Source organism: Varroa destructor, unplaced genomic scaffold (genome assembly GCF_002443255.2).
Source record: "Varroa destructor unplaced genomic scaffold, Vdes_3.0 BEIS01000003.1, whole genome shotgun sequence".
NCBI lineage: Eukaryota > Metazoa > Arthropoda > Arachnida > Mesostigmata > Varroidae > Varroa > Varroa destructor.
The window spans coordinates 33123137-33147717 of NW_019211456.1; the positions used below are offsets into that span (position 1 = coordinate 33123137).

The 24581-nt window shown below is 41.3% G+C and overlaps 1 protein-coding gene and 1 long non-coding RNA gene across 7 annotated transcripts in view; one reads left to right on the forward strand and one right to left on the reverse strand.

The window, feature by feature from the left end:
* Positions 1 to 963: 963 nt before the first annotated feature.
* Positions 964 to 24179, reverse strand: LOC111246586 (cell adhesion molecule Dscam1-like). 6 transcript variants are annotated; one of them, XM_022796421.2, is made up of 16 exons: positions 23591 to 24147; positions 18207 to 18315; positions 16629 to 16804; positions 15994 to 16173; positions 15398 to 15505; positions 14979 to 15126; positions 13427 to 13575; positions 13148 to 13267; positions 12666 to 12910; positions 11881 to 12205; positions 9350 to 9538; positions 8887 to 9060; positions 7400 to 7671; positions 5850 to 6062; positions 3525 to 3681; positions 964 to 3084 (listed from the first exon to the last, which is right to left on the reverse strand). In XM_022796421.2, exons 1-16 carry the CDS (start codon positions 23757 to 23759, stop codon positions 2777 to 2779), a joined length of 3042 nt encoding a protein of 1013 aa, XP_022652156.1. In that variant the 5' UTR covers positions 23760 to 24147; the 3' UTR covers positions 964 to 2776. The 6 variants fall into 6 exon arrangements, with proteins under 6 accessions (XP_022652156.1, XP_022652157.1, XP_022652155.1 ...); XM_022796422.2 differs by having other exon boundaries at positions 8989 to 9060; positions 13142 to 13267; XM_022796420.2 differs by having other exon boundaries at positions 5850 to 6059; positions 13142 to 13267.
* The window catches only part of LOC147756845 (uncharacterized), a 53653-nt gene continuing 32027 nt past the window's right edge, over positions 2956 to 24581 (forward strand). Inside the window, exon 1 of the long non-coding RNA XR_015323626.1 lies at positions 2956 to 3092. This is a non-coding gene — a long non-coding RNA (uncharacterized LOC147756845). The remainder of the gene's footprint in view (positions 3093 to 24581) is intronic.

The following is a 24581-nucleotide window of genomic DNA, read 5'->3' on the forward strand; positions in this document are numbered from 1 at the left end:
TAAATGTGTTGTACTGTGGTGACAACTTAAAACTAGCGCTGCATGGCAAATTAATTGCTTCTTTTTCCTTCGGTTTGACTTTACTCGGTACGCGAAGGTATATTGATCCAAGTTCGGCCCAGAGTAGAGCCGTACGGTATCGTACTTAGCCAAAAGGGGCAAGGGAAGATAGATATAGGCAATTAGACTTTGATAGCAGAATATCTTAGATAAGAAATCTAGTTCAGCGAAAATTTGATAGAAAAGAAGAAAGAAATACCCGGTCAGTAGTTCTGACGCTCATATCTTGAGATCGCGTCATGATTTAACTGTGTCTGGAAGTGAATTAATTGTGTTTCGTATCATGAAGTTGGGAAGGGAGATTAACGCGCCATAACACTGCGTCAGACAAACAGAAAAAGGTACCTAGTCATCTGTACTGAGCCGGCCACAGACACGTCATATGGATTCTGGCTCGTACGATTCTGTGTTAAAGTATTTTCCTAGTTTCAGAATATTGCACAATTTACTCTATTTAGATATTGATCGTTCGTTCTCGAGCAATGGTGTGCATGATTTTTACGATGATTTCGCATGTACGGTTACAGGTAGCATGTACGGAATGAACGCGCACCTGCCCCATGCTTTCAGTAACATCTACAATGCGTCATATCGGTGACAATGTTAGTTAGGGCCGCTGACAGTAAATCGCAGTGATGGTTGAGTTGACCGATACACGTATATATACGGACTAACAGTTACATAACGTTTACACAAATCAGGCTGTTGGATCCTGTTTGAAAAACAACTGGAACATTTCGTAAGTTGGTTGAAATTAAAACTGCAGTTCCTTATGGCCATGCCCCATATAACACCACCAGAAGGTTTTCATGGGTTTGAGTTGAATTTCTTACCCTCACGCAGCGACAATTAACTAAATAAATATCATTTCCATTTTTAAACTGAATCATTTCCAAATAGACATAAATTTCTCTAATGATTTTTCTGTTTATTCGTCTTTTATATATTTACACAGTTAGCAGTATTATACAAAACGTAGAAATAATACAAATGCTATGTATATAGTGTTGCCGTATATAGCCAACGGTAATATCATGCTTGTGTGTCGGCTCAGCCTCTATTTGAATCATGTTACTTCGCGTTTGTTTCATATCCCCAAATCACAGAAATGGAAATACAATAATAGAAAAAAAAAAAAGTGCAAATATTATATAACAACCATTAGATGTACTAGATATGTTACCAGATGAAGTACACCGGTGGGGCTTCCATTCGTACCGCTTTGTTGATCGCCATTAAATCACTTGGCAGTATATACTTTTTACGTATTACCGAAATCGCACATGAATATTTGTTCGAAAACTCAATCATCTGCGTCACCTACACTCACGCTGTCTTTTACGCTTTCCGTAAATTGTGTTTATAAATATATCGTCTCAGCCCACCCGTGAGCTAGTTCCGGCATGCTTTCTCTCAGCCCACCCGACTCCAATACGTCGTGAGCGTTCTTGAGTGTCAACGTTAGTGTCCGTACGACTAAACGCCTTTAATAGTAGCACCCGCGATATCAGGAAGTACCTGAACGTTGTTCTGATAAAAAGTCTGGTATCATCGCTATAGTGTGTAGTATTATTTGACATCGTCCCATAATTGTCCGTGTTCCCATTCAGTAAGTCAGCTTGTTTACCATCGTTACTAATAAGGCGTGAACTTTATCGTTTCTTGCACTTTGAGCGGCAAGCTGTTCAGACGTATCCGCGCGTATATTCGCTAGAGCCTATAGAAGATTTGTTATGGGTGTCAGTAAGAAAATGTGGTTTACTCGCCTAGATCAAATTTAAGCCTTCCTAGATTGTCTATAGTGCACATGTTGCATGTCGCTCATTATTGGAATCGTTGCACGTCTTTCTTTGTACGGTTAGTGGTAATTTTCGAAATGGCACCACCGGCACACCATCGTGCAAGGCTCACCTGGCAGCTGCATGTTCCTTGTTCAATACCATCTTTGCATATTTTTATAATTCACTATTAAAAGTGCTTCATATACCTATAGGGACGATTTGCGCAGTCGCAGTACTTTTTTTCATGTACAAATACTTTCAGTTTTCCCAGCGTACTTTCCACATTAGGATTATATATCGCAGTCACTTCACTATTAACATCCGATATTGTCTGCAGTCACACAATCGCTCACCAATCAACTAGCGGAGCCCACAAACCTAACCTAAAAAAAAAGTAACCGACGTAAGCACGGGTTCACATACAGCCACAGCTTTGTCACTCTGAAGTTGAATGCCTCTTAGCATGCGTACATAGGCTGTCGTAACGCACGTATATATCCAGGCTACTCTCTTAGCTCTATCCTTACCATTGCGATTTTCAATGTTCAACGATGTTCTGGCACAACTGTTTCAACTGTTACACGCTTTTCGATCCGTTTCCATAGGTTCTGACAGGTCGAAACGGTTCAGTAGGCTTACGTTCCTTCATAAGAAGTAGATCGCCAATTTCGGCTACTTCTATTAGTCAGCATTTTAGAACCGACTTCATACCCCTTTGTTTACTATATTCATGTGTGTACGCCTGTTTACTTCCCTGTCTTCTTATTGCATAAAGTACCGCCATTATTCCATGTTTTTAGGATGACTCGATCAACTAAAATGACTAGATGACAGTGTAGCTATCGCACGCTTTGCGCATCTCTCGGAACGAAACGTTCTCCTTGATCCCGCACCATGAGGCATGCGACGCATCACATTCGCTGCAGCTTAACTAGTTACTCGAGCCCCTCCGGAGGCGGGGGTGCCGGCCAGTTGACATCGTAGTCATCAACAGGGGGTGACGGAAGATCCGGAACGATGTGAATAGGTGTCGTTGAAGATATCGGACCTTCAATATCTGTTTCGATGGTTGGCATGGTGACCGAAAAAGGGACTGGTGTTAGTGCCGTCGGAGATGGGAGTAAATGCTTCATTTTCGCGGGTAGAGCAGGTGGTGCAGGTTCCGGCTCAATAGGAATCACCGCAGTATCTGATGGACTCTTCATTAAAAGTTCGGTCGCATCCATTCGGTCGGACGTGTCTCCTGTCAAGGTACGTGACGGGTTTAAAGGGCTGGTGTTAGTATTTGCTAGCAGTAGGTCAGGGCCTGATGGTAGCGACAATTAGAAAAGCTAGATAACGATTTTCGCTGCCATCATATCATGGCTGTTAGTGTGACAGCTGCAACGCGAAGGTTTAGAATAAATGGTAAAGTATGCATTAAAGCATTTTCATATTTTTCGGGGTCCATCCTGTATCGACCGATTTTCAACTGAAGCCCGTGATAATATATCGTTCAAAGATGATGACGGAAACGGTGGCAGATAAGGCAATCGCCTTGACGGTATGCTTAATTGATGGCGTCATCTAGACAACGAAGGCGATGATGATGATGCCGAATGACTGTGTACATGGTATACACGGTACAGGTATACATGAACGATGCTATCGTTGTAGTGGCAGTACAATTATTGCATCTATTACCTTTAACGTCCGGATTGGAATCTCCGGTAGAGGAGTTTCCAAGCTCAGTTGGCTCCGTATGGTTCTCGGGCTCCTCCATATCATCGCCGTCGTTATCTGTGTCTTCGGGATCTGAGTTCTCCGTGGGCTGTATGAATGTGCCATCCTTTGCCTCGCTCTGCCGAACGAAATCAGTTATATAACAATTTATTTGGCATAATATTAACACGATAGATGGGGCCATAAAAGAAATAATTCGCTATTAAAGTAAAAGGTAAAGGCGTATCGACATATATACGTTAAGACGCGTCAGAATCAACTTGAACATGTGAAAATTCCTTGACATTGAACTCAATAGCTCCCATCTAGTTTACAGATCGGAAGCAGATACTATAACTTATATCACAGCTGGATCCCTGCTTTAGCAGAAACTCTGCCGTCACAGAGAATTTGTGGTCGGTGCCCAACACTGATCGTTTACGTCGTTTATCCAACGCCAGCCACCATTATATGTGTGTTGCTGTTGGATAGGTATTGATTCTATTGTCTCGCATTTGCACCCATACAGGGACGTACACAGCAGTTTTATTCTTGATTACCTATCGTCTAAAATACGTTCAATATTTTAGAAGATTGTCTAAAACCATTTCTATCTATATGTTACCCCAAAAACTGGTCGGAGATGCCCGATACTATCTTTTTCTCCCGATTACTCTGTGCACATGACCCCGATCTAAAGCTCCAGAACCGCCTGAGATGATCCAACAGACTGCGTAATTCCTTCTTGTTTCGCTTCACCTCATATCTTCTGCAAGTGACGAGCTCCGTTGCGTTATGGAGTTACTACGAACCCTCATTTTCCCGCAATACTGCTGTGATTACCATCTGCTCATCTACAGACCGTCAATATATTAGTTTTCGGATGCTGTATTGGCTAGATCAAGAGATGAGTCGATAGCGTTAAGCGTAGATAGAAAAAATCACAGTGTATAAAGTTATAAAAAGCAAAAACAATAAACCTTTATTGACAACAATTGAGTTGGTCCTGCACCTGCAGTTTCACTATTGTCATTTGCCATACCAAAATACGCTCTTATTGAAGGCACATTCTAACAGAACGGACAGTCTTCATATAAATGGGGAAAGTAACGGTCAAGATATGATAAAATTCTGGAGTTTGGTTAAATTTATACCCATTGACACACGAAACGGGTCGTGTAGCTACGGCTCATTGATTCATAGGGTACTATTGAGCAAAGAACACAACATTTGGTTTTCTTCGATAGAAATATGTATGTGTGAGTGAAAATTTGGCGATGGATAAGCTCCTCGCTAGAATTCTTCGTGACCTGTCGTTTGTAGAGTACATTAACAACTGACCAATACAAGAAATAACGACGATAAAGGGTTGACTTCTGTGTGAGCCACTTAAATCATAAGTAACAACGTAACGTAAACAATTGCATACTGTTATTAACTGTATAGAGGGTTAGGAACGACGAACGATGCCAACGATTAGGTCCATATGAGAAGATGTTGCTGGTTTCATTCTGATTCGTAAAAACACAACCACGAATAACAAAATACGATTTAGGCCTAAAACGTTTATAGCGTCATTCTCTATTGCCGAGTAGTTGGCTGCCGGCTTTAGTCTACGACCGGGCACTCATTGAAGGTTTATTTTGATAGCTATGCGCTTGTCTGCTGTTATTATCGTCGTCGGAGACGAAGTCACCAAATGCGTGAAGGACTCGATACGCCATCCCCACAGCGTGTACTTCACAGCAAAAGACTGCATCGAGCTTAGCGGTGAAAGCTAACTACGTTCGAGTAATATGAATGCTATCAACCAGTTAAAGAGAAATCAGTTGTACTTGATACACTTATCGCGTGTGTAATAAAAAAAAAAATACACACGAATATATAAAAAAATATACGAGAAAGTTCGAAACATTACTCTAGCACAAGAAAATTGTGGCTATCTTTGCCAGAACATGGTGTCAGTTCCAAATCAGAAAATGCTACAGGTTTTTTCAATTCGAAGAATTTCTGCGGCTTCGTACAGCCTCGTGTATATGGGCTCTTAAATCATATTGGCATGTTTCGCTCAAATTTCGTATCGACTCTAAAAGAAAATTACTTCTCTATTGTACTCAATAGTAAACTGCCTGAAGGTAATTTAGCAACCAGATAGACCATTTGATGCCCAATCGAGACGTATGTTTAATTACCTGTAATAACCGAGGTTGGTTACGATTAACTTTCAATACGACCACCAGTAAATTAGGGTTACAGACTCGATAGTGGATTGATACGCAGAATAAACGGTAAGAGCAGTCTACGAACCTCATCGTTGACATAGTCATCGGATGAATGAATATCAGCTTGAATAATGGTGCCGTTCGCGCGAGCCTCCTGAAGTTCTTTACGGATCTTCATCGCCTTTTCGGCGCGAAGGGTGGCTCGCAAAGCTTCGTCCTTTTCGGGAACGGCGGGCGCTACAATGTACGATTGTCGATTGTCTTTTCCCTTCAGCATCGTGTAACAGTCCTTTGGCTGCTGTAAATAATGTGATAGTATTGATTACTATATTTAGCTGCAGTTTTCAAAAAGCATCTAATCATGCAATCGATTCTATTCGTAAAGCTGCAGAGCGGCTTTTTTTTACTGATTGTCAACTATTAATCGAGCCTCGATCAATCACGTTCAGACTACCCTTAACCGGCCTAAATCTAAGCATTGTACTTCCTTCTGCTTGCTCTGGTTTTTTGGCTTACAAATAGCGTGCCGGAACCTATTTTCCAACCCGATACACAAAGGTATAATTGATCCATACTTTCACACCGTAATCTACGTTACACAACTCACGTGACAGATGCAACGTTCACCTAATTACTTGACATGGATTGTAATGGAACACTGTTGAATCCAATTGCTTTGTTTTCGTTTGTTTCCTGTTTCATGTAAGGCTGTTGGCCTAAACTTACAAACACTTCCTGCTCTGGACAAGCGCTAGACACCGATTCAGACTCGCTGTTTCGACTTCGGAATAAATAAGATAACAGTAAATCTGAGCGCGATATACACCGTCAACCATAGAACTGTTTACGTCTCCTAAACAAAAGTTTTCGCCGCCGATGTGATGGCGTTTGATATACCCAATATTTTTGAAACATCACCATATTTGGGACAACATGGAATTTCGAACTGCAGCACCCCTTTGCAAGCAGGAATAAGCTTGTGTCGGCCCAATTGCGTGAGTAAGCTAGATCATAACTAGAATTACTGAAGTTATGCTACGTAAACAACGGCTTTTTAGGGGATGCTTCTATTTCAAAAATAAATTACGAAAAATACACATGTTTCTTCCGTTTTGCACACGAGAGCGACGTGCATAACAATTGACAGACACACGCAATAGAAGCAAATGAAACCTTTTCTGACCTAAAGCCATATATCAATGGCGTAAGCTACCGCGTCTTCTCGTGATTGCTCGGTGGGTAGCGTATTTGCACGCTAGTCTTTGAAACACATATTGTGGTCTACGTTCGAATCCGAGTATACACACACTTTGTTCCGTGCTGGGAGCCAACGGCGGTATCGGACGTAAGACTTGAAAGATCCAATGAGAAAATTCGCCATTTGGCCGATTTCCTCAACCGGCATATGGCAGTCGGTTTGAAGTCAGCCATTGCCGTTATGAAGCTGTTAGTGCAAACATTCTCAGGACTCATTAGCTAATTATTGACTAGTTAGTTAAATAGTTAACTGATGAGTTACTAATTAACTCAATAGCTATGTGTAGGTTTAAGGAAAGGTAAACTGCTCCATAAAAGCGGGCTCGGATTTCCTCAGTTGATTTTGTGTTGGCTCAGTAAACGCGTCGTGTTACGTACTGCCAGAGCTGCAACGGTATCAGCCGAAGTGGATTCAGGTATTTGCTGAGCAGCTGCAGCATTATGGACGGGCAACGATGTGCTGATGACGGCATCGTACGGCATATCGTACATCATTTCTCCATTTTTCCCCATTCCGTAATAGCCTCCACCAGCAGCGCCATAGAGCTTTTGTTGGAGAACGCAGTACTCTCGTTCGAGTACTCCGTAGGGGCCCTGAACTGTCTGGTATTGAAGTACCGGCGCTCCTCCTGTAGGACTATTGAACACCGCTGAAATTAACAACGCGTAGGACACAGACAGGCACGAACATTCAACAAAAACACATGAGCGTACACGCAACAAATACCTTTAAACACAAGATATATGTAAGCATAGCGAGATATGCAAGCGTAAAGAGCCATAACCAAAGCTGAAAAAAAGCTACGGTATTATATTTATTGCCAGCGCAAGATATGCCGTTGTACTGAACGAGGCATAACCAACCATACAACCCGCCATTTTATAATCTAGTTCGCGACAGCTACATCCCAATTTTTTCATCAGGAGCAGCAGGGAAAATTAAGTTAATTAATCATCTATTTGAGAACTTGAAGCACCTTGAGATGTATTTACTAGGCAGTCAGTATTCGATTCGATTCGTAGGAGCCAGACATATTACTTCGACGGTGTAATTCGACTGTTTCATTAGAGTCTCACGAAAGACCGTTATACGAAACTGCTATGTAGGTTAGAAGCAGCCAATCATACGAATCAATGTAGAGATTTCGCGGGTTTGAATCAGAGTCGCATCCGCCTTCGGCTGATATCGCATTGGCAAAAAAAAAAGGTCTACAGTGTTCCTGTTAACGTACGTCATATTCGAATCCGAGAGGAAAATAGGACTGGGGTTCGTATGTATTTTCTTTTAACATTGCATAGTATGCATGTAACAGTATATGAAATCATTTTTATTATTTTATCACTGTACAATGGAGAAGAAAACGTATCTCCAGCTTATCCTAAATAGACATCGATCTGTAATGGCCACATTTCGAGCGAACTTTCAGTCAGAGGCTTCATCGTTAGCATGAACTATCAAAAAATTGGTTCGAGGAGACAACGATGGTCCAGGATAGCTATTGTAGAACATGTTTTGCCAGCCAAAGGATCAGACACAATCGCTAGATCATATTGGCAGAGCAAAAAATAGAACGCGTCGTTTACACTAGGTCTTCACAAGTGCTAGACAATCAAATGGCCGGACGTTTCAGTGGGCTTCCTCACACAATAAAGTGAAGGTATATTATTATAAAGTGTGCCATAATTACGACGGGTCACCCGAAGCGGAAGTTCGCTTTCGCACGATATATGTCAATATATGAGATAGCACGGTTTATGTACACTTTTGTCCAGTATACATGCAAGATGTTCATTGAGCGTATAGCGTATTTTCCTAAACTTAATTGTAAATATCGGTCAAATTAACGTCCGTATGTGACACGCACTGTACTTGGCTACAACGCGCTTATAGCATGCGTAAGCCGTGACGATTGATGAAACAACAAGGGTCAGGCAGAACAGCAATGGAAGAAATAGGCGAGGCTCACTCAGGACGATTTCGACGTTTTCCGCTGTCAGGAGCCCGCTATGGGCGGCAAGGATCGTCTTTGATGCCTCATCTGTGTTAACCGCGACACAATTACAGCACGTCAAATACGCATAATTTAATAGTGAATAGAAATACATATATACCATTAATGGAAAAATATAAACATAGGTCTTTTTACTAAAAAGGAAACGCTACTTTTCCAACATTACATTTCAAGTGCGTAATTTTTGAGATTTTCAACAAGAGTGTTTATTACGCTAGAATTTTCATCCATCCTCCGATGAGCATATCTCCTAGTATGCCGATTTTTATATGGTTATTAAGACATAATATATTCGATTACAGTGACAAAATTATACCGTTTGCTGTGGTCTTAAATGCCATCGGTTTTGAGCTTTCACCCCGTCCGTGGACGCTGTAAGAAGCGATCGTGATTTCGTAGTTGGTCTCTGGACGGAGTCCTTCCACGTTCAGTGTGTGGGTATGTGGTGGGAAAAATACGCTTTTCCATGGGTCGATACCGGTCTCCCGATACGATAACACAAATTCTTAGCAGAACGAAAAAAGAAACATAACATCAACGTTAGCTAACGTGTTGCATGTATAAAGGTGAGCTTTTATCAAGCTTCCATTAAAATGTAATGCAATTCTAAATCACGCTGTTACGATATACGTTTGCGCAATCACGTCTCTGGGTTTGGGCGATTAAAGAAGCGCATCACACACATCTAGCATCTTTAATGTGGGCGACGAAAGAAGGGTAACTTTATTTTGATACAACATCGAAATACTCGCTACAGCAACAGAGAACCTTTGATAAGGTAACGTATCATAATAACTATGGGCCAATTTGTATAAAAAGTTTCGGCTAGGTAAGCCGTTTAGGGTCGCAAGAAGGCGTGACTGCAGTATCTAGGTGTGAAGGGTATCAACGCTAACGTTGATGATTACTTATCACTTCTAGTAATTACGAATTTAAACGATAATCATTTTACGTCGCGCAGCAGTAACAGAGGTAATTATATGCATCTGCGGACGAATGTTTACGCCATCCGTAAACATTTATATGCGTATGTCTGACGCAATACTAAAGTGACTGTGGACCTGACATTTCGAACAATAAACATTTAGCAGAAAAAAAAAACCCAGATCATCTGGCAAACCCATGTTCTACGGTACCGGCAGTAATTTTTAGGTAAATACATACGATTGTATGTATATATGGCATTTCTATTTCAAGCATTTTTATTGCACACATCGACAAGTGATTTCGGTTCATTCTACGCGGTAGTCCTTCTTTTAACTGGTCTTTATTACTGTTCGTCACGGACAGGAGATGCCTTTTTTGCTGAACGATCTAAATGTACGTGGGCACATTTTTGGCACACGGTTAGATTTACATTTGACCTTTTTCCCTTCTAACTTATGTAAGTTTTTTTCTAGACAGTTTTTCTCTCGCTTTATTATTGTGTATCGTAGAGTCGAACAATATGCAACCAATGATTTCTCCCCGATTCTAAATCCATTCAATTTTGGTCGTATTCTATATTCAACATGTATGCATCAGAACTTTACTCGTAATCTTAAATCAGATGACAAAAAGAAGATAATGTATTTTTAACCATCCTATTATGTCTTTATCTGGCCTTGATCACACGTAACTGAAGAAATGAGTAGATGATCAATATCAATTGTTTCTTGTGTAATCTGGCCAAATTGCTCCTGCTATGAAGAAACCACAAGAAATTCCTTCCATGACATTTGATTGCGTCATTTTGAGACAGGCGATCACCTTTATATATGAGAAAAGGAAGCGGATCTTCTTATAGCTGTTCGTTAGCTCCTGCCGGATAGCGAGAATCGTTTCATCATGACTATGTGTGCTTAATCTTTATAACCGCCAGAAATCGAGCTGTGGCAGCGTTTGCCCTGGAAAGCTAAACAAAGACTGGCTACCGCGCATAAACGAAGCCAGCGCCGCATGAGGACCTAGCAGCTTCACAGTCAAAAGGTGAACGTGGTGATGATCGTGAAGCTGGTCGGATATGAGGATTAAACCAACCGGACCCAGTATAAAGAGAATAATAGAGTAGAAGATTTGATCTGTGGAAAAGATCACCTTATCCGTAAAACAAACATTTGTCTGTTAGAGGAAATGAAAACTCTATTAATATATTTCCCGCAGATCATCAGCCCTCCTTATTTTCTTACCCCCCCCCCCCCCCCCCCAACATTTGCCATCATGCCAACACTGCAAATGTTTGCTATTGGCATAGACGGATATTTTCTTCAATACGTTTGGGTATATTTGTATGCCATTATTGTATGCATACAAAAGATAAAGTGGTCTAGATATAGTGTGTGCCAACTAGAAAAAAACTGGCCTAACTGTTCCTCATGCGAGGACAATAATCTTTCCTAAAAAAGTCCTTTTACAAATAATAGATAATAATGTTCGTGCAATGACGTTTACAAAGCACTTCGTAAACAATATTGCACGAAGCAGAAAGTGCTTGATAACTTCCTGCTAATAACCTTGGGGATTATGAAACCTGGACGCGTTGAAAGAAGTTCATAAACGCTACTTGTCAATTTATCTCACTTGATTGTCGATCCTCGACTGTAAGCTTCGCATTTCTATCGGAAAACTACGGGAGCGTCAGAGTCTCGTCACAGTCTACTTAGTGTGTAGCGATTAAAATACACAGTTTCTTTTTGTTGATTTTGTTCTATTAGAAAAGGGATGTTGGTTTTCGTAACCAGAAAAAATCACAGCTGAAAATGTAAGCTTGACTTTTGCTGTCACGATCTAATCAACTTACCCTGATCAAGCCTTTAAGCGTTCACGCATATGCAAGATTAAGATCAATTCGAGATTTGGATAACTTACGAGTCACGTGACTTGTAATTGCTTTCTCACGAATTTGCACCGAAACCGATTTCGAGGTAACGTGAGAGACGGCGAAGTTCGGTGGACCAGGAAGGTCTTTATCCAGAGTCGTAATGACTAATCGATGACTGGGTGGTCCCGAACCAGCCGAGTTGAATCCGTGTACGACAACGGCGTATTTTGTGTTTGGTTGTAAACCGCGTATAATCGCCTCTCCGGGCTCACCCTGCACTTGTTCGAAGGTGAATGGGACATCCGAATCAAACTGTTTATGGCCAACATTGTAGCCGGTAATTTTCCCATTTCTATGGTCTTCGGGAACCGCCTACATTAGAAAAAAGGATTAATCCATGGTTGGGAAAAAACTGCCCTTCAAAAACCTGCATGAATTATAGCCATCTGTATAAATATTTCCACTATTAAAAGAAAGTATCTGTTTTTAACTTTTATCGAAAAGCCCGGACCGATAGCAACTTGTTAAGAGGTTAAGCGTGTGAGAATGCTTTTGCATGATATTTGTGCATTGAGTTAAAATTTTGCAAAATTCCACCCCATTGATTTACCAATAAACACTTTATCAGACTATTCTTTTACGCGTTTCCCTACTCGGGTGAATTCCTCGTTTTACAAATATACTAAAAGCCGAGCTCGTAAATTCGGGCTAGAAACGTTCAATACCAATAGCTTTGTATGTATAATTATACAAGAAAAATGCCTGTCAAATCTGGAATTAATCAGTGAGGTTTATCTTTATGACGCCCGTTTCGCTGCGGCTGTTAGTTTACCTTCCATTGAATTTTGAGGAACCTGGCTCCAACACCAAGGAGTTTGACGTCGAGAGGTGATGCGTTCGGGGGTTCTTCCAAAGTCGTGAATCTGAAGAAGCCAGACTCGCCGGAGGTATCAACTCCGTTTTCCGAGAGCATATAACCCCCATAAGTTGTGCCCGGGTGCAAATCCGCCAAAAATGCAGAAGTTTCCGATCCAACTATTGACAGCACCGAGAGCTTACGGCTTATCTTCGATACACCTAAATGGTGCCATTCAAAGCGAGTTTAGCTGCCCTATCTGCACTCGTCATAAAAACATGCTGCAATACTTCAATAACATATCATTAGCCCAAATATACTAGTTTACAGGATATCTTCATGACTAAACAAGATCCGATGTTAACTTCTCATCACTTCCGCATGAAGTCAATTGCGGATGTTACACAATTATTTTACGAAGTGTTGTTGTATGGTATAATAAGAAAGCTTACCACTACCCTCTTTCCAGTATCTGACGATGTAGTTATTCACGACCGAAATTGGCGGCTGCCAATTTAACCGCACCTGTTTACTTGCAATGTTTGTTACTCGGATAGCCAATGGAGGAAATGGAGGTTCTGAAAATCGCCGAAAATTATGCCAAAATGTTTATTAGGAGATCCGTCCCTGTCGCCTTCCAAATGCATCCGTTGGTTACGGTAGCATGCAGTAAGTGCTAGTACCTAAATACATGTACTAGCAAGAAGAACATGCAACCACCATCAACGCTTACATACCGAGGACCTGCAGGCGGGTAAGTGCCAAGGCTTGGCCGAACGGATTCGACACCTTACAGGTGTATATTCCTGCATCACCCGGGGTCGTGTTGTGGATTAGAAGCTCGGATCGAACCCCACCCGGCATCACCCGCTGGATGATGTCATAACTGTAGAAACGGGCAAATAAGGTTCGACCCAAAAATACTCAAGCTTTAACAACAGAATAAGTTATTGAGATTTCGTAGGAAAATTTAGTATTCAGATTGTCACTTATATCTAAATTTAAAGACAACTCGTCATGGACATCGCTCGCGTCTATCATGCACAACACTCGATGGGAAGGATAGAGACCCGTGCATTTCGCAGCATATCTGCGTTATAGCTCATAGGAGGGGACGACAATTGATCCAAGGCAAATGCTACGGCACAGTATGATGGAAACCCTTTTACGCTAGTATTCGCTTCTTTCTTTCTCTTCAGCCAAAACAGAAGCAAATCCGAGCTAGATACAGAGAAAAAAATAACTAGTCAGGATCGTTCGTTCTTGTCACGGTGTGATTAATTGAAAATACGGGACCACGATTAATTTACAGCAAATAGAATATGTTTCGAAATGCTGATGTGAGTGTTAAACTATAGCAAAATTATAGAATATCGCAGTGGATTTCAGACATATCAGATTTTCAATTAAGAAATCTATGGTCGTTCAAACTGTACATGGTTTCTGCTCTAATGAATCCAGTGGAACTGAAGACCCTGGCAAGGATAATGCTTTAAATAGGTATGCTCTCCAGGTACTGATTGGTTGATATTTCAATGAAGCTCCTAATATATCTGCATATATATATATATATATATCTAAAGAAATTGGTCTAGCCATCTTCGATGGCAACATGGGGATGCTTCGAGAAAATTAGTCAGTTGCTATGACCAATTTGTAAACGGGGTCATTCAATTTCGATTTTATGCGCTATGATCACACCATTGATTGCTCGAAAGTTGCTTATTGTTGATTTCGACCCACGTATACGTGCAAGTAAACACGTGGTAACGAGGACAGTTTATTGTGTTCAATAACGTCGTTCGCTGGCTCTGATCTTGAGCCGTCCGACTATTTTTCCCATACCTGCTTATACTAATGTCGTGTAGGGTACCTCTACAACTCTTCAGGTGGAAAACGGACAAGGTGTATTCTATCTTACTTTGTAGAGTTACTTGCATGGTTTGTTCCGAGGCACGATGTAAATGTTCTATTAAAATTGAAAACAGCCGGATGCTAGCTCAGTGCTTAGCTAGCACTTTCAGTTACTACAACAAACGGCTTGAATATTGTTTAAAATAATAGCATTATTAATATAGAGATCAGACAAATTCCTGTTAGAGCATTTCAGACCATCTGTGTTCAGTTACAGTTAGGAATCAGTGACATTTGTCTCTCAAAAAAATAACGTGCAAACTAGATTCGAAAATGGTTCAGCGCGGTCCGACGACACTGTTCTGAGTAGAATAAAAAACCATAAGTGATTTGGTGATTAACAATCATCGGCCTCGAACTCTGGCTACTGCTTACCCTTCAACGTAGGTGTTTTGGTAGAGCCGTTCATCCTTGGTCCAGATGAGCGTCATCGGTGAGTCGCCGGTGGCTTCGCATCGCATTTTAACGCTATGACCGCGTCTGATCGTTGAAGTTTCGTCGTGCTCAATTATTGTCGGCGGAGCTGTTATTATCGGCGCAAGGCACAGATGTACAGTTAGATCTTAGATGGTGATGAAACGTTTCGCGCATCTACTATGCCATGGGCTTTGTTCTCAATTCGGTCAAGGTCTTGTTCGTTTAGGAATTGATGCGTCTTTTGGTGTCGCTCACCGTCGTTGAGATGAGGCAACGACACACATCTAACGATCATTATAGAGTCCATTAGAAACCGTCTGTTTTGAACATAATCACACCCATATGGAGCTACGATTCAATTGGCTATTCGTACATACCACTTATCGTGAGCGTTAACGCCTGGCGGAGTTTGCCGTGCGTATTTTCTGCGTCGCACCGGTACATTCCAGCGTCTTCAACCTTTGCATTGTTAATTATAAGTGTTCCTGAAATAGCCAGTTGTAAAGTAGTATAAAGCTGCCAAGCTCTATTGCGAACATTGCTTTTCCATCAGAGAGGTCAACGTAAATATATCGCCGGGGGGAAATTGAACTGGAAAAGCTAGCTTACGTTTGTGCCAGTCGCGAAACGACGTTTACATATTCCACCCGGTTCGTCTACTAGCATGTAAAAACTGTTCTCAATTAAATATATTAGTTCTATCTGTAATTTTTCCATGAAGACATGAAGCAAAAAAAGGATGTACAGGTAGGTAGTACACAATGATTTGTACGCGTATCGAATTATCTAACCTGAGCTTATTTAGCATTAGTTTGATACCGATAGGTGCTCGCATTTACACGAATCGTTGTTATTACAGTATACGCTCATATAATATTGTAGAAGCGTTTCTATATATGCACATCGTTTGAACTGGGGTACTTTGACGGCTGCCATTATAACAACACGCACACATTTTTCGACCATAGTTTACCATTTTTATGCAAAGTGATCCTGTCTGTATCTTGTATAGGAACAAACTCTTCTCGAGTTCCACTCTGACGGGCCCAGCTTGTCCTGGGCAGCGGGAAGCCAACGGCCGCACAGTGAAGAAGCACACGCCCAGCGGTAGGGGCCGTTGTATCTGAAGGCGTCAGGCTCCACGACGGAGGAGCTGTCAACAAATACCCGGAATAACGTAAACATGAGCTTTACCAATATAGTGGCGAAGCAACTTGTTGCCAAATCGTGAATTTATATATGAAACGCTTCACCAGACGGTAGTACACTGCAACAAGTTAACATGGCTCCGATGTTAACTAAGTAAGGTTGGAAATCGTTTGTCGAAAGCGTAACCTAGACACACCGCCGGTAGGATGCAATATGGTTGATTTCTGAATGCTCACGCTGTCAGGTTAGATTATTTAATTGAGAAATAAGATGAATTATTAGAATGTACATATAAAAAAAAGTAAAGTATTTGATTCGTAGAGCCACAACGATAATAATAACAATGATGAGACGACAAGTGTTAAACAAAGTTGGTAAGACGAGTTGAAAGCAAGTGCTTTAATAATATATTAAAGCTTAATCACATTATACATAGATCATGTAATTTAAATTACGTACCTTCTACGACAACAGGAACGGTATACGAGTCTGTCCCGAGGGCATTGTTTACGCCGCATGTATAATTGCCTATGTGCCGTCTCTCGATGCGTTCAATCGTCAATATACTTTTGCTACTTAACTCATCTAACTGGTAGCCATCTTGGCCAGCGCGGATTGGACGATTATCTTTATACCTATAGCAATATTGAAAATCAACGAAGAGAACAAACGAGATTGTCTAGTGGTCATGTCCAGCTCAGTTTACCCATTCAGATGCCTTAAATAACTTTTACTTGAGTTCATTTACGTTTTAGTAATCCTACGGTGTCCTTTTTAGAAACATGGAATTGAGCCCTCCTCGATGTGAAACACCAGTCTCCTTCACTAGTTAACCGCTATAAGACAGTATCCCGTAACGTACAGTATGTTGACCTTAGTGCATCGGTCTGCACATTGAACGTATTATAATACACTGCTTTTTTTTCGGTTGCAGTTTAGTAGGAAAACCGCATCTTGTATTAAATAGCAAAACAACGCAAGTAAATTGCCGACCATTATTTCATTGTTGGGTTAATCATCACACAGTCGACTGTCGTAGAGCCCGCAGTCAGTTTTTTCTTTCACGTACTCACGTACGATACACTTTCTAACCCCAACAGAAATACGGCGAATAGCTGCTGCGTGTTCCTTCTAAAGTTAGGTGCACAGTTCAAATAGAACATATCACCGGGCAAATGTCCGTAAGTTTTTTGTGGGTGACGGCGTACACCTGAGCAATGTAGGATGATACTTTTTGAGAGATCTGCGCCTGGAACCGTGAAGCCGCCACAGTCTGCGTTCGACTCTTCGGTAGGGAAATGCATTAGCGATACGTCTAGTATTATAAGTATGTTGAGGCGTTACGTCGCTATGTAGGATGACGTAAGAGGTAAACGGGTTTCAAATCGAAACGTTGAGGAGCTTCTTGAGAAACTCTTCGCTGCTACCGAACAAATGAGAGTTTTTGAAAAGTGAACAAATATAAATTTGCCAAGATCTGTTACTTGTTATTTTCGTTCGGCTATTCGTAGGTGCGAAAGAGAGCTACAACAATAATTGCTCTTGCTTTATGTGTTTTTTTTCTCTTAGGAATTGTGTTTGATAAAAATGTCTAAAGGTATAAGAACTAGAATCTTATTTGGAGTCATCCTTGGAAGCTTCAATTCCAGAAAATAAACGTTTGTAGTTAAATAAGGTCGCTCATGCTTATTATTCTGTTTGGTCAGTAATATTCCAAATAAAGAAATTGCTCGCAGAGATCTTCAATGTTTGGTCGTATTCGATCTAATGCATTGCCCATATACGGTAAACCAAATAAACCAGATTTTCCTTAGCACAGAAAGTACATTTTCTTCCAGGTTTTGCTTACGAATGCTAAAACGTATTCGGTAATTTGCAACTGTACGGCCGTAATCTGTGGCGTACTCGTAGCACGGTAGCTGCTATTATTATCATCAGTGTATGCCGTAATGGATCTTAAATCGTTCGGTGCTCGTAGGTACTCTTGTATGAAACAGGTCAATTTTAGGACAAATTTTCAAAGCAACAGATACTTACCACGTAAAACTGACCGGCTGCGAGCCCCTTTTAAGGGAACACATTATATCGACCTTTTCTCCCATACGTAGAGTGGCATCGATATAAATTTTGTGAAGTTCGGGACTATCTGTAAATCAAGATTTGCAGTACGATTGCATAATGGTTATACGCCTTTTGGCTATTGCAAGATGGTGACTAAGCGCTAAGGAATTACGTTAGCGGCAAAACGAGGTCACCGTTTACATTACGTGTTGTACTTGGATATTTTTAAGCCTTGAACTAATGCTATCATACTAGTAGAGGCTAGCTTTCAGCCTGAGAAACAAACTATCAAAAGTATTTACAACTAATTAACACATTAATATAGCCCGCTTTTTTCTCGCTTTGATTAAAAGCTATCGCCCTGTACTCAGATTGATTACGAGTTTGTCCTTTTTGCCACCTAGGATTTCAGGTGAAAATTCGACATTCTCGTTCAAACTGGCCATTCATTGATCTCATATAGCTCGACAACATTAGCAGACACATTGTCACTTCATCAATCTTTTAATAACATACATAAGCTAGCCAGAACTGCCAGCTGCCTGATTCGCGATAAATCCTCAACCTCGGAGTTTCTGCTTCTTATTTATAATCATATAATACTAACGACACGGGCTGTATTCTGCTCAGATGTGACCTCGGAGGATGCATAACTGAGCTAAGTATTGTGGATATTGCAAAACTGTTTTAAGTTAATTGTCGCCTATTTGCATATATGTAAGCATATTTAGAGGCGAAAGACAGGCACATTCACCACACGCTAGCTATCAGTAACAGGGTGCACAAAACAATCCTACGAAACGATTCCGAAAATGGTCCTCAAAATTAAAAAAATAAAAGAGACGATGATGAAAATTGATGGTAAACATGTTTTTTCAGAGTTAGGTACGCAATTGCAGTAAAAAAAAGTTCGCAAAAAACCTTACCGTTGATATTATCGTCTAACTGGTCGCGTCACTTTGCCATATGACGACAATCGTTTTTCCTCGAGGTCGGCCGTTACTACGAGGACTAAATCAGTGGGTCGTTTAGTTTGGCTGACCTGATTAATTATTATATGTCTGAACCACGACAATTATGCCTGAGTTTTAGGTTGACACGGCACTTTTTATTGGTTTCCAACGCTGTATCCGAATAAGACGGCTGGGGTATGCTGTAGCGGACAACGATCTGAATGTGGCAACGGGCTAGCTCGTTGATCTACTGTTTCAATTGCTGTCCATGTTTCACGATAGACCAGACTTAACCTGCTTAGTACACTCTCCATTACGATAAGTTTCGAAATAGAGAAATTTCTGAACTTTGCAGGTGTGCTTCTGCATAAATTTTAAGATGTTTGTACGGGTTTTAGTTCAACTTGCTCTTATTATTAAGCCGTAGTGGTCAAACTAAACTGGGCTCTGGAGACCCGTATGGACAGACGCTTCGCCAGACAACGATTCACTTTTATCGCAAATTTCTATATAGCCTCTTAACGTTCGTAATGTTTCCTTTTACTCAAACAGAAGCAACTAAAATCGAGATGAATTTTATTGACAGCTCATCCTTGACCCATATCGACGAACTCACGCGCTTGTTTACTGCTCTAAACTTTCAAATGACCAAGTTATATAAGTGACTAAAACTTACTCAAAAATTATACTGCTGATCTCGGAAAGCAAGCGCAAGTCAAACAGTTGGTCTCATATACTCTAAAATTTACCCACCACGATACAAATAATCAAATATAAGGTGTAACGCTTCCTATAGAGTGCCAGACACCTTTTTTTTTTTAAAACTACTATTAAAATGCTATTGAGAATGAAGCTGCATTTGTTTTGAGAGTGGTTACCTGATTTGTTCTGATGCCACATCTAGCCAGCTCAAGTAGTCTAGAGGCTCAATTGTAATTGCAGGCCTTTGAGAAATAAGAACACAAACCCAAAGGACTCTTTAAACTAATCCAGTTTGACTGTATCAGATGCTAAATGTTAATCATTTGTCTTTAGTAGGCCTTTCTTACCCACACCTCCACATTAGAAGATCATTTGCGTATCGGCGGAATAACTGCGCGCCATTAGAAAAGTAAATGTAACTCTTGCAAGACTCGGAGACAACGCTGTAGCTGTCTGCAGTTTGGCCGTATCGGTGCGGACTGTCATCTTTGCACAGAATAGCTTAATTTGGCCCTGTCTTTTTGGTGAGACTTTTGTCGGATAACTACGTTTGAAACAACTATACTTTCTGTTAATCTCTGCCAGATGAACGCATGTTGCCTACGATCATTATCGTTTAATCAATGTTATGATCAGAGGATTCGATCGTTCTACTCGAACCGCAGTATTTTCGGCCATAACTAAACGTGTGCGCAGAAGTCGCACAGAATCATTTTCTATAACAATATAAATACGAAACGCTTCGAAATCACACGTTTCTCCGTTGCAAAATCGACACCGTGTCTACGTTTCGTTTTGTACGCACGTGTTTTTCGTAATTCGTGTTACGTGAACTGATGAAGGCAAACCATAGGAACGAGTTGTGTAATCGACCGTTCTATCGTATGCGGATCGCTGAACAATTACTGTGTCAACTAACTTCTCAAGTTAACTTAGAAAGTAGCTCGCGACCAAAGGCTGATTTTGAATCGCGTCCGTCGGAACGTATAATAGTACATAAGGCACCATTACCTAGCACATCCCGGCTATCCTCTACCCCTGTACAAGGAGCTTATTAACCTTTTTTTATCTGACAGAGTTTCAATATTATCATAACGCGAAATTGAATTTAAATAATTTAAATCGAATACTAGCAACCTCTTCGTGCGATGACCACCGTACTAAAAGCAGCCGCAAATGTAAGAATCATAAACACGAATAACCGTGAACATTTGTTTACGGTTTTGTGAAGCGTTTTGTGTTGCTTGCCTTAGCATCACTGAAACAGATTGGCCCTAAATATAGCCCTAGATAACAATTTTCTATAAAAAGGAGAGCTGGCAGAAATATATGGAGCAACAAATCGTATGAGTATGATAGGTGGTGAAGATGATATTTCCTGCAGGAGCCTAACTCTAGGGAAAAAATATCTCTTACCTAAGGCGAATCTTAGCTTTGTTCACATAAATAGAGCTATACCGTTTAGCACGGACATTGCACCTTGTCCTCGTAAGGAAACTCTACGAGAATAGTGCGACTCCATTGGCGAGCTCTATCAAAGCGCGAATTTTAGATATTTCTCTGCTCTGGCTATGGAATAACGAACTATATCCATGCTTGGTACAGTCCTACATGAGTTTTTCTCGTTTCAACATTTAAGGTGTCCAGCATTTTACATATCTTAATGGCGAAGCAAAATATAGTTATGTATGAAAATATTGCTTTGATACATATCATGCTGCAGAAAGGATGTAGTACAACTTGGACAATAGAGACGATTATGTAATTAGTGAAGTCGGCACCTTCTAAAGACACAAACGCGTGACGAGGATTCGTACGTCCGTTGATGTGAAGACTATCATCTATATACTACCTCGCTACATTGTTTACTGAAGGCTTATTTATATTACTTATTAGTTAGAAATCGTCCGAATTGTCCAAAAAATCTTATTTTTTAGTTAAGCCGATAAGGGACTCCGGGTATGATAAAGAGTCACTAGCAACGTCACAGGAGTATCATTCTTACCTATAGAGTTTTCAAAATGAAATATTGATTGTTAATATAAGAATCTGGGTTAAATTCTACCAACAAATTGGCCAGCTGGATCAAGTCAAGTTTAACCATTAGCTCTTATAGTCGATTCCTGAAATAGCTTATCGCAAGTAAAGGATGTGGCTAGTAGTGCCACGTGGGTATGGGTACGTACGACCATCGAAATAGTGCCTGAACAGAAAACGCCAAATTAAAAGCTCAAAGAAAACCGATTAAAAACTATCCGAGCCAAAAACAGCAACCGCAAAAACTCAAAACTAGGAAAACCTGTCGTGGCGTCGCCGTCTTCTAGACTTCCCCGTTCATTGTGTTATTTATACGAACGTCGTCTCCGTTTGTCCTCATAGATGATCATAACGAGTCGATCGCAGGAACAAAAGCTCAATCACCACCTAAGCGGCTATCGACTACATGTGGAAAGGTGTTGATTTTTCTGCACTCCGCATGCGTCCTTCCTTTTACACAGACGCACTATTCTGTTATAAGCAGGTCGAACGAAACTGAAAAAGCCATCCTTCTCATTGAAAGTAACTTTTACTACTTCAGCCAATGTACCGTCTTTGATATGTCAAAAAAAGTCAGCCATACAGGTAGATACGTGAACCAACGGTAGAAACCGTTAAGCATATGAGAATGGAATTTGGAGAATTGTCTATAATTGTTGAAATTTGTTAGAAGAAGTTGGGACTAACCAAATCTTAAATTAGAACTCTTAAAAGTGCACGCATCGTTCCACCAATCATTATGCGACCCACTCCGACAGCCAGACAGGGTGCATTCTACGTCGTTATCGATTACGTCAACGCCACAGCTATCGTCAACCGTTATCTTCTAGACCGCTTATATGACAACTAGTTATATAGCTTTCAGACGGTAGCACAGTAAGAGACCACAGATCCTGCGTGTGCGTTCTTGCAGACATCATATTAGCTAAGAAAAAACACTGTCACCAGCTACGCTGGCCTTGGGACTAGACGGATTGTCCATGTTTACATCTATGAGGGTCTAGTACGTGAATTAGAGCAACTGCGCGCAACTATTTCTGGTCCACCGCAAAGTCGATATAAATAAAAAAACATCATTTAAAGTATATGTTATATAACATTGATAAAATATTCCTACGCACCAGCATGCGGTATGCAAACGAATGTAGTCAAATGATCTCTTCTAAAAAACCGTTCTCCTTTTTTCCGAGATACTTCGCGTAGGCCTTCTTTAACTTCGCAGTATCCTCCATTGACGAGCAGTATTTGTATGCCTTAAGACAGATTTCCCTTAAGACGACGCAATGATAAACAGTACCCGCTATGCGCGTGCGTTTCCCTTTCTTTATGATACGTTTAGAATTCACACTGCCTGCCGCTTGAAGAATCGGGCGATTTCGAGCTCTTCTGGCACAGGCCATCAAGCCGTACAGACCCGGTCCTCCAGTTGTTTCCGGCAACAGGTTTTCAGGAAACTCCGTATGACGTCACTCCGGCCAGAACAACAGAGCCGGTATCGTACGTCGAGCATCGCTTTTTTATAGTATGATTTTTTCCACATTTTTGCGTACATCGACATGCATTCAACTTTTGTATGTTAGAGATGAACGGCGAGCATGCTTGCGTATCCACAGGCATCAATTAAAACTTTACGCTTCTCTAGTCGGTACAAATCGAATCACTACTCACCTTGTGTTCCACCGGCTGACGCAGCAGCCGGTGCTAAAACCAATATCCCGATGGCCACCACGCATCTTGCAAAAAGCAGCGAAATGTTTTCCATATCTCTCACGTCGTACATACGCGTCGGGGCTTGCACAGAACGTCTGCAGTAGCACCTCACAGATTCACAGTTCATGGGCCCACCACTCAATAAATAATCACGCAGGTTTCCACACAGAAAGGTTACTTCTGAACGAAAAGCAGGCAGAACTAGTTTTTCTAGTATCGTCTACTACGACAATCGTTTACTGTGCCTTATTTTTTCGCGCTCTCGGCATCCTTTGGTGTATTTGTTGGCGAATCATTAGTAGAAGAAACGAATCGTACAGGAAGGGAGCACTAGAGGTCTTTCTTACGGGACCAGCTCACGCGTTTCGCGTTCAGCGAACCGCCATAGCATTCATGAACAGGCAGCAGCAGCAGCAGCAGCAGGCGGCGGCTACAGAACCAGCGGCAGTAGCATCAGCAGGCGCTCGGATCTTTCGAGCGTTTGTCCCTTAAGCGCCTCGCCGGGTGGGTGGGGAGGGAGGAGGAAGGGTCGAGCCGATACAAAGCTAGGAGCAAACCCAGGGAGGACACTGCCAATGCCGACGAGCAGTGCATTCCCACACAGGCACCTACCACGCATCCAGGCAACTCATAGGACCCAGAGGGCTGACTTCACTCCCTCGCCAATTCCTTGGGTCAAGGGTAGGTTGGTTGCTAGTTCGACCCACTTGCTGTTAGACGCCCTCGGAAGAGTCCCCTCACCCTCGAACGGGGAATCCTTTCACTCCGCTGGTAGTTCTGTCCCTCTCCCTCACCGAAGGTGAACAGGAGGAAGCTTTCACACAGCAACGATCCTGACCTAGTCGGCAAAAAACAGAAAAAGAAAGACAGAAATAATGGAAATATCAAAAGAGAGACAAGCACTACGGATTACATTGTGGGTACGAATCACGATAATACAAAAGTGTTG